This window comes from Molossus molossus, unplaced genomic scaffold (assembly GCF_014108415.1).
Source record: "Molossus molossus isolate mMolMol1 unplaced genomic scaffold, mMolMol1.p scaffold_m16_p_4, whole genome shotgun sequence".
NCBI classification, from domain to species: domain Eukaryota; kingdom Metazoa; phylum Chordata; class Mammalia; order Chiroptera; family Molossidae; genus Molossus; species Molossus molossus.
This window is the reverse complement of record NW_023425377.1, coordinates 53,601,130-53,611,472: the sequence shown is the minus strand read 5'-3', so window position 1 is coordinate 53,611,472 and position 10,343 is coordinate 53,601,130. Positions and strand designations below refer to the sequence as shown.

At 54.9% G+C, this 10,343-nt stretch overlaps 1 protein-coding gene across 1 annotated transcript in view; it reads left to right on the top strand.

Annotated features, from left to right (window-relative positions):
• Window positions 1-871: 871 nt before the first annotated feature.
• The window catches only part of WNT3A (Wnt family member 3A), a 44,138-nt gene continuing 34,666 nt past the window's right edge, over window positions 872-10,343 (top strand). The window contains exon 1 of the mRNA XM_036241488.1: window positions 872-984. Coding sequence (XP_036097381.1) covers window positions 914-984 — 71 coding nt within the window. The 5' untranslated portion in view covers window positions 872-913. The remainder of the gene's footprint in view (window positions 985-10,343) is intronic.

The window sequence follows — 10,343 nt, the reverse complement described above, 5'->3', positions numbered from 1 at the left end:
GAAACTGGCAGCCCTATGAGACCCAGTGGTCGGAGGTCTCCGAGCTCAGGGTGCAGCTGTGTCTCTTTGCGCGCCTCCTCCAAACACCAGGAGATGCAGCGTTTTCTTCCCTGGTGGGGTGTGGGGAGAGAGTGGAGGCGTCACCACCTGTTTCTCAATCCTAAATTTCAGGTACGTGGCTGTACCCTAGACGCCCACCCAGCCGCTGTCCCCAGGGCAGGCCGTCCCCAGCCCCCCCGATCTACGTCGGCCAAGCTGCTCAGGCAGCCTGGATCTCAGTGGGCCGGCAAGGCACGGCTCTTAGGGCAGACCTCGAACGAATTGACCTTCCACTCCGGCCCCTGGCAAGGAGATGGATGGAAGGGAGCGGTAGTCTGGCACCATGAGGGCAAAGGACAGAAGCAGACACAGCAGAAGCAAGAGCTAAAGTAAAACAGCGCGTCCCACGGTGAGCGCAGGGCGCGCGGGGCTCCAAACGCAAGGCGCAACTGGGAGCTCCGAAAGGATGACAGCCGACCACGCCGCCGGTTTTTTCCGCCATCCGCATCTGACAGCAGTCCCTGAACACTCGGCGCACCCAGTGCACCCCACGCATCCCGCAGTCGCTGGAGGGGCCAGCGCCTCTGTCGCGCCAGCGCCCAGAGCCCCGCCCGCCCCCTGCCCGGCCCTCCCTGCCCCGCCCCGGCCAGGGCCCCAGCGGGCGCCCCCCGCGGCGCTGCCCCGCCCCTGCCGTCCCGCTCTGCCCTGGGCCGGGGCCCGCCGGCCCACCTGGCCCAGCGCCTCCTTCGGAGCCCTCACACCCGCGAAGATCCGCGCACCCCGCACAACCGGTGGCCACAGGAAAACCCAACACAACCGCTCGCCAGCTCCCAGGGCCCCGGCCCGCTCGGCGCCCGCGCTCTGCCGCTCCGAGATGGCCCGGCTCGGGTACTTCTTATTCCTCTACGGCCTGAACCAGGCGCTGGGCAGCTACCCGATCTGGTGGTGAGTGAGCTTCCTCGCGTTCGCCGCGGCCTCTGTGCGCCCTCATCCGCCATCTCTTCGGGCAAGGCCCGCAGTGGCCAGGAGCCCACGCCCTACCCCTTAGACCTCGCGGGCCGCGGGCGGGTGTTTCCTTTGGCGGCCACTTTTGACCTGTTCGGGCCAGAGCTGGGATGCGGGTGGTGGAGCTTCCGGAGACCTTGATCCTTGGGCCCAGAGAGGCCGCGGCGCGAGACGGGGCGAACAGTGGGCTGGGGAGAGGCGGGAAGAGGGTCCGCAGAGATGTCACGAACGTCTGGGCAGCCTGAGTCCAAGGGAAGCCGGGAGGGCGAGCTGAGAGAGAGAGATTCGCCAGAGATTTTTCTTAGGGACTGTGTCTTATACACACACACACACACACACACACACACACACCTTAAAACAAAGTCTCTGAGACAAGACCGAACAGCTCGGAGCAGCGAAGTTACGTAAAGACAGCAGTGAGGACTGGCCAGGAGCGGCGGGAGCTGTGGGGCCAGTGCCAGGCCCTCCACGCCTCCTGCCGCTCTAGCGGCGAGGGTGTCCTGAGGGGGCCTCTCTGAGATCCCTCTGCCTGGACCTCGATGGCAAGGAGGGGTTATCGAGAGGTATAAAGGGAATGAGTATCGAATTTGAGGTTTCCTGAGTGAGAGACCCCGGAGCCCACCTTTGAGAAGGCTGGGGCGCTCCGTCTTCTGCCCCAGAGAAGGCATATTCTCGCAAGACCGTCCTGAACCTGGTAATGGAAGCGCACACAAACCTAGGAAAGGATTCCGAGGGTATACAGAACATATGGGTGGAGGAGGGTCAGGGTTACTCTCCCTGGTGGCATCTGATCAGGCAGGACCTCCACAGGCCAAGGCCACCCCAAGCTCCCTTGGGGAAAGCGCGCGCCAGGGGGCCTGGCGTGCTGTTGGAGAAGACCCAGAGTTGGAGAGAAGCCTCCCCACACACTTGCTCGCGCTGCACACACCCTCCCAGGAACTCTCCGACGGCTTGCCTGGAATTATAATAATTACGCCGAGGGGAAGGAGAGACCCAGCCAGCCCAAGTACATCTAATCCGATAATAATTTTTCTCTTCGAGATTGTTCGAGAGTGGTAGCGCCCGGAGTGGAACTAGGTTCCAGGCGCAGCCAGGCGGGACGGGGCGGGGCTGGAGGATGAATGGGGCGGGTCCCCCGGTCTAGAAGAGGTGGTGGAGCCCTGGCGATGCGCGTCGGAGATCCCTGCGCGCCCCTCACCCGCGTAGCACCTGCAGCCGGGGTCGCCTTCAGAGCACGAGCTACAGCAGGAGGGCCTCTGACGCAGAGATACTGACACTCGCCCCGCTAGCCGCGGGGGGAGCCAGGGAGAGCGACCAGAGGGCCCCGCGGGCCGCCAGCTCCCTCTCAGGCTTCTAATTAGAGCCGCCGCCGCATTCCTGGGCGCGGGAGGAAGCACCTTCGCCCTCGCGCTCTTCTCTTAAAGAAGGGCTCTGTCACCAGCCTCCTGCCTACCCCACGCAGTGAGAGCTTTGTCCTGTTGACCCCGCGGGGCTGTAGCCTTGACACCCCACCCGCCCCCAACACACGCACGTCACCCTTCTCACCTGGTCCATGTGTGTTTTGTCTGAATGGACCATGACCGGTCCTTCTCCAGGTAAATGGAAGGGGTCCTCTCCCCAGAAACTACCATTAAGCACCCGCCCAAAAAAGAGTCTAGGGCAGCCCGTGGCTCCTGGGAAAATGGAATCACACTTTGCACACTCAGTGATTCTCCATTTTTTTAAAAGAAGCATGTCTAGTGGGCACAACCTCAGTGTCCTAGGGGACGACCAATTCCCCCTCCTCATCTCTGCTCCCAGGCCAGCTGGATACAGGAGGAGACTGTGCCCCACAGGGGCAGGAAGGGGCTCATGGAAAGATGGAGGTTTACAGAAGGGAAAGCCTCTATCTTCCCACCTGTCAGAGCTTCCACCGGTGGCTCCCTTCTTTCGCCAGCAACCCCTCCCCCCAGGGGGCCTGAGGTACCCTCCCTTTATAACTTCTCACCTCTATGCCCAGTCTTCCTAATTGGCCGTTCTGTTTTACCCTTCCTCCGCAAAAGGAAGCCACTGTCCCATTCCTTCTCATCCCACCCCAGCAGCTCACATATAAAAGTGAAAGTGATGGGGACTTCCTCACCTGAGGAACAGCCAGGAAACAGCCCAAATCAGCAGTAATTAGGCTTTTGAAGTTGGTGTGGCTTTTGGTGGGAGAGTAAAGGGAGAGGAGGAGTTGGCTGCCCGCAGCAGCAGCACCCTGTGGGAATTTGAAGGGTCACGGTCTCCTCAGGATCATTTCAGAGTATTGTTTGATACCTGAGGCCCAAGGTCCAAAGGTGGTGAACCGATCCTAAGACCAGAATGTTGAGAGCTGTGGAAACCTTCAGGAGCATATGTTCCTGTGTGACAGATGAAGGTGGGAATCCAGAGAACCCTCTCTCTAATCCTTCCTTTCCCTCTACTCTCTCTCTCTCTCTCTCTCTCTCTCTCTCTCTTTCTCTCTCTCTCTCTCTCTTTCTGTGTGTGTGTATGTGTGTGTGTGTATGTCTCCCCTAACCCTGTCTGTCTCTCTCTGCACCCCTGAAGCTGGTGATGGTGGTAGCTAGTTTATAAAACTAGAGAAATCCAGACACGCACTGACATCCCCAGTGTTGCAGGACCTTGGGGGACTAGGAACAGTGTTCCTCCATAGAACTACAAACGGACATCATTTTCCTGAGAGACAATGTCAGAAATGGCCACAGGTAAAATCTATATTGTCAGAACACTGGTTCATACAACTACCAAGTCATATCTCCCTCATCTTGACCCCTCGCAAACCCACTGTGGCACATTCACCCTCATATCCATCCCTCTGACCTAGCCACCCAAACACTCAGACCTCTATCTTGGGCCTGGGTATGGCAGCTTCTCCCTGGTTAGCTGCCCTCCATTTTGCTGCATTTGTTATCAATTTTTATAAAGTAATTTTCTGTTTTATTTGCATAAACTTGATAGAATCCTTTGTGTCAGGAGAACAGGATACATACATACAGGAGGAGCAGTCTCACAGAGGCTGCAAATTACACTCTTCATGGTGGGTACCCTGTGCAAGTCTCCAGCCTACAGGATGGGAAACATCTGGTTCTGTCCTGCAGGTATCGCCCAGGACAGGAAAGCAAGGCTGGAATGTACCTCCTGTCCATGCAAATATTGGTTATACATAGAGGGTGGTCCACATGTTGTCTTTGAAGAAATAAGAACAGAAATTGAAAATACATGGTGTGTGGGGACATCCTGGCAGTGCCTGCACTGCTGCATTTTTAGGTATTGTGTAATGGATTGAAAGTTTAAAAAGAAAACTCAAAATGCAAGCTGTCCTCTAGCAAGTTTGAAAAGCACCTATGTCTGCCTGGAGCCTAAAGTCCCCTGCAGGATGCAGCCCAGTGGACAACCGCCCTTTTGCTTTGCCACCTAGTGCTGCATTTGGATTTTTTAACCAAATGTGAGGCCTTGTATTTACCCTATTTAAGTGTGGTTGGAGAATTCAGAAGTGTCAGGACCCCGCACTACTGTGCAGGGTCTGAGAGGTGGGGACCAGAAGCTGCAGGCAGCCAGGAGGTGGACTTTGGCCAGGAGGTAGATTTTCAGGGTAGGAAAGGCTCCTTGGATCTGAGAGCAGTACCAGTGCTGGTGCTTGGGAGATGGTGGGTTGCCCATTCCTGAAGGGGTGAAAAGGGATGGCCTGCTGTAGTGGGGGCCATGGACACCTGAGGTTCACCACTGCAGCTGACAGTCCTGGTAATTTTCCTAAACTCCACCAGGTGCAGTCTGCAGTTTGAGTAGCTTATTTGTTCAATGGCTGGTGTCAGACATGCATTATACTGAGCAGACCTTGCAGAGAAGCCTCGGCACAAACAGCAGGGACAACCCTGCTAGCTCACCTATGCTGGGTTGGACATGAAACTAATTGGGTCTCAGGTTGTGAGGAAAGACAATCCCGGTCTGCCAGACCGCCTATTCCCAGTTCAATCTGTCCCTCCCTTTGTAAAATTGTCATAGGACTGTCTGTATCACCGGCTGTGAAATCCCATAAGGGGATGCATTCTTCCTCCCTCTGGGCTTTTTACCCCCTGAAATTGCTGGTAAGACTTTGTTGAATGAATAAATGAATGAATGAACCAATGGAATTTTTCCTCTAAAAATAAGCCATATGAGGTGGCCTGAGCCGGTGGACATGAGGACACAGCTGAATGTTTTTACAGCGCCCTCTCTGAGTCCCTCATTCTGGGGCTGAGTGCCCATGACTCACTGGAGAGCACTACCTCAGTCTTCCTCCAAGCCTCCACAGGTGACACCCTGGAGGTGTTTAACACTTTGGCGCTTCCACATTCCTTCCCAGACAAAACGTGCTGCTGCCGCCCAGGGAAGCGGGCAAATGCTTGGCCGCAGGCACTCAAGCTTCTGCCCACCTGCTGGGGCTTGCTCAAAGTATGTGTCAGTAATGCTTTCTGGCCGGGTAGGTCTGGTGTGCTGGGAGGGCTACAGGCAGGGTCATGCCCTGGGCAGGGAAGGGTGGGTCCTAAGACCCCTCTCCCATTGCCCCACCCCCAACATATAGAAGGTGCTCAAGCTCCCAGGGAGGGGTCTTCTAAGTGAAAGAGAGAGAAAGAAGGCATGCTGCCTTTCCTGGGGTCCCCTTGGTGGGCAGAACCTGGAGGTTCTGCCTCCAGGCAGGTCTGCACCCATGGGGGAGCCTCTGTTCCTTATGGCTCTTGGACAGCTCTGTCCAGAGGAGCAGAGCCTGCCCATCAATCCTCAGAGCAACCAGCCCACACTTCGGGCCTCAGATCTCAGGACAGAAAACTTATTCCTCCTGTTAGAGGCTCTGATCTTAGACGGCAGCAATTCTGACTGGACAGGTGCTCTGGAGGCCTTGTGCATCATCAAAGAGGAGGCCCCCTAGACAAACCAGGACCCTTCTTACCAGAGACCCCACAGGGTGGGCCGCAGAGGCCCCCTGACCTCCTTACTTTCCTGGAGCCTGGGCAGAGCTCTGTGCCCTTGAAGGATAAGAGAAGACATAGTTTTGCCCTCTTGGAGAGGCACCTCATGGCCCAGATGTGGGATGATGTTTGGGAAGAGGTAGTGAGCTTCAGCAGGACAAGAAGGCAGACAGCAGGGCTGGGGCACAGGGTGCTTCCTGGAAGAGGTGGCCTAATGATGTGGGGTGGAATGTGCCCAGGGCCACCAAGGTGCAAAAGGGCCCACCTCCCCACTGCTCACCTTGCTCTGGGAGCCTCAGATAGAATGTGGCCCACTGCCTCCTGAAACAGACCAGGAAACTGAGGCCCAAGAGAAGATAGAAACAGTTAAACCAGAGAATAATGGCAGAGCTGGTGCCCACATCCTGCCCTCCAGGCCCAGTGGAGCCCCCAAAATGCTCATGGCCAGGATTCAAGGTACCTGAGATCCTGCCTCTCATCCAAAACCACCTGCACAGTGCACAAAGCCAGCCTATCCTGACTGGAAATTCATGCCTCTGCCCAGAGCCTCTTCTATCCTTTGGCCCCAACACAAAATTATGGTAAAGTCCACATGGTGAAGGCCATCAGCCAGACTGGGTTCTAGGTGGCCTGCTCCCCTGCATGTCACAGCTAGTGCCACTTCTATTCCGAGCAAGACAGTCTGGCAAGATGCCCAGCCTCTCAGCAGCATCATCTTCAATAGGAGTGAGCAAGGAAGGAGGGAGGAAAACCACCAGTGCTAGTGACAGGTGTGATTCTTGTGGCCCTAGCCACAGCTGTATCCAAGCCTAGGGACCACTTTGCATGTGGTATGTTCTGGGCTGAAGGTGACACTCCTACCTTGGAAAAAAGACAAGGCTGTCATCTCACCAACTTAATACTGTGGGTTCTTTTCATTTTACTCACATATTTTTCATGGTTATAAAAACTGCACAGAGCCATTTGTGTTCTGCATTTAAAGGCTTACCTTGTCTGTTAAGCATTTTCTGAATCTCTGGGGCCTTCTCAGTGATGGTGCTAGCAGTTCCTCAGGCCCATGGTATAGATGTGCTCTGTCTCACTGTTGACCCTTTCTGCTATGTGGACGCTCCTCTAGGGAGGATCTCTCCTGAGGTGGGATCCAGGGTAAAGCTCAAAGCTCAGGTGGGAAAGGAGCAACACATCTTGGGGGTGTATTCAGTGTGTGACACTGATTTTCAGAGGCCTGTGGGATATCGGGGTATGATGTTTAGCTGAACAGTTAAAATTCTAGCCCCTCTGCTAGGGTGTGGGCACCTCCTGGGGTGCCATTCTGCACTTCACAGTTGGCAGAGGAGAGGAAATGCAGGCATCCTCATGGAGTGAATCATGTAGCCAGGAGCAGGTGGAGGAAATGAATGAATTGAGGGCAGGTGGCCTCTGGGCCTCTCCCCAGGATAGGCAGAGTCCTCGTGTCCCTGTGGTTCTCAGGCCCCCAGGACCACAATGCCAGGAGCCATTAGGGCAGGGCTAGCCAACCCCTAAAGTGGCTGTCAGCAGGAACGTCCTTCGGTAGCAATGGCCATGAGAACGAGGGAACACATGGTAACCCTGAGACAGGGTCAGAACCTTGCTGACCCAGGTTAAAAGAGGGGTAATAGATTTCAGGGTCCCACCACTGGTGCTCTCCTGGACACCATCATTTCTCCTGTGAATAGGCCCTGAGTCAAATTCCTCCCATCCCTGTCTGGACCCTAGTTTGCATACCTGTGCAACCTGTGAGGGGCGCAGGGGAGATTGGAGGATTAACCTGATGCCCAGACTCCAGGGGAGAGCTGAACATGGGTTCGAGGGGTTCATGAGGCCCAGCCCACACTGTAACCCCTCCCAAGCGCCCTTCTCATTAGTGCTGGACAGTCACATCAGTTTGTCTCCTTAGGCTGGGGAGCAGGCTATCACTTCCACCCAGGCATCACCCTTCCCACCACATGGCTTCTATGACATTCACTGCTGGCACCTTCTCCTCCTGTTGGTGCCTCTGAGGGGACACATAGGCCTGGCCTAGATCTCCTGCTCATCGCTGGTTCTAGGACACTGGGCTGGAGGGAGGTGTACGACCACCTCATGGAGATGGATAGGGTTGTAGGGGGTGGGTGTTCAAGTCTGGCCCACTCCTGACCTGGATCAGATGCTGCTTTCCTGGGTCTAACTAAACCCACATTCTCAAAGGTAGAATTGAACATCTCCAGAAGCCTTGGGGTTTGGAAGTAGAAACCAGAGGGAAAGCCTGGCTATCAGACCAAAGGGTTTGGACTTGAAGAGGCTCTCGGGGGATCTCCTCATCAGCAGAGCGGCTTTGCAACCCCAGAACTAAGAGCCCAACACCCTCAATTACCCAATATCGGAACCCCTTGTCCAGGGCATATTTCTGACTCAGAAGATTCAGGGAACTCAAGTTTCTGACCGGTCCTGTGGTGTGTGTGCTGCCAAGCCAGGGGCCACCCAGGTAGGACCCAGCTCTCACCCAGCCACCTGGCATTTCAGCTGGGAAAATCAAAGCACAAAGTGTTCCCTAGTTGCAGGCAAAGCCGACCAGCCAGGGGACAGGGAAGGGCCACCACACAGGTCCTCCCTTGATGATGGTTCCATGATGGAAATGGGCTATATAAGTTTAATGGCAGCTGGTGGATTTTGTTTACTAATTTAATGTACATCCTACTCATTGTCATGGACTACATGTCCATGTCCTCCAAATTCATATGTTGAAGCTCTGACACTCAATGTGATGTGTTAGGAGGTGGGGCCCTGACAGTGGGATCACTGTCCTTATGAGAAGAGGAAGAGACTGGAACTCGTTCTCTCTGTGCCATGGGAGATCAGTGAGAAGGCAGCTATCTGTTGGCCAGTGTCTTCCTCTGAGCCATGGCCTTCCAGTCCAGTAGGTCCTGAGTACCATCTTTATAGTTTGTGTAGGCTGAAGGGAGTCACACAGTGGGCTGGGCTGAAACCAAGGCCACACAGGTGACAGTGACAGGGCAGGTGGGCCAAGTATGGGGTTGGGCAGTGGCTAAGTGCAGGCGGAGACCTGAGCAATGCCAGAGGTTTGGAAAGAAAAAATAATTAGCCTTCGATAGAGAGAGGCACCAGGTTGTAGGGAGAAGTGGCACTGGGGATGCAGGCTGAGGTGGGGAGCTGGAAGAGCTATCTAAAGATCTTGGTGACTAGCTAGTGAAAGCAGCACTAGCATGGACCCTCAAACTGCACATGGAAGGCCTTTCAGCTCATGAGATTCTGTCTCTTCAGGTCTGAAAGAGAAGCATCCTGTAAGCAGAGTTCTAGTACCAGTCTGCACTACATAACAGGTGTCCAGGCTCAATGCTTCACACAGCACCCATCATTAGTTCATGCTCTGCAGGTCAGAAGCTAGGTGGCTTGTTTGGATTTCTTGCTCAGGGTCTCATGAAGCCAAAATCAAACTGTTGGCCAGTCTGGGGAAGAACATGCTCCCAACCTCACCCAGCTGTCAAACTTGGGTCCTTGTGGTAAGGAGACCCAGTCTACATGTACCTGCAGCTGTTAGCCTGGTGGTCCTTAGCTCTGAGGGTCCACTTTCGGGACCCTCCATCTCAGAGCTGCAGCAGCTCCAGAGGGCTCTGACTTCACCCACAGCTGGTGGTTGTGCTGCGAAAACAATTCGTGGTAGAGCCCTGGATTAACTCCGGGTGGGGCCCTGATTAACTTCTGCTATCCACCACAGGTCCTGTCGATATAGCAATCACGATCTGCTGTCTGTCATAGTCTGGACGGCAGAGTGGGAACTTTTGGGGCCACATCAGAGTCTGGACTTGATGTGCAATGAGGCAGGGGGAGCCACGCACCACCCACTCACACATATCAGCCACCCACCACCGATGCTCCTAGCAGCCTCAGTGCCATCCCCTAGAACAGGGGATAACATCTGTATTTGCCCCCACTACCAACTGCAGTTGGGCTCACCTTCAGTTAAGAACATGATGGCAAACTGCAGCAATGTTGGCAGTTTCTGAGCCAGTGTCACCAGGGGAAAGTGGATACTTTCATCTCAAATAATGGTCAGGGCAGAGAGTACAAAATGAACTGGCACTCTCAGCCCAGGCATTGGCTCAACAAAAAGATACCTCATTCTTGAATCACAACCTTGTGCTGTGGCTGCAACTGAACATTAGTCTGCTGCTTTCTCATAACTGTGTCTTCTCTTGGTTCAAGATTAATTCCACCCACCCATTCCCATGCTGTGCCCACTGCATAATGGGCACATTTGTGGGGATGAAGAGCCCATCCTGTGCAATGCCACCAGCCACACATGGCTGACTTCAC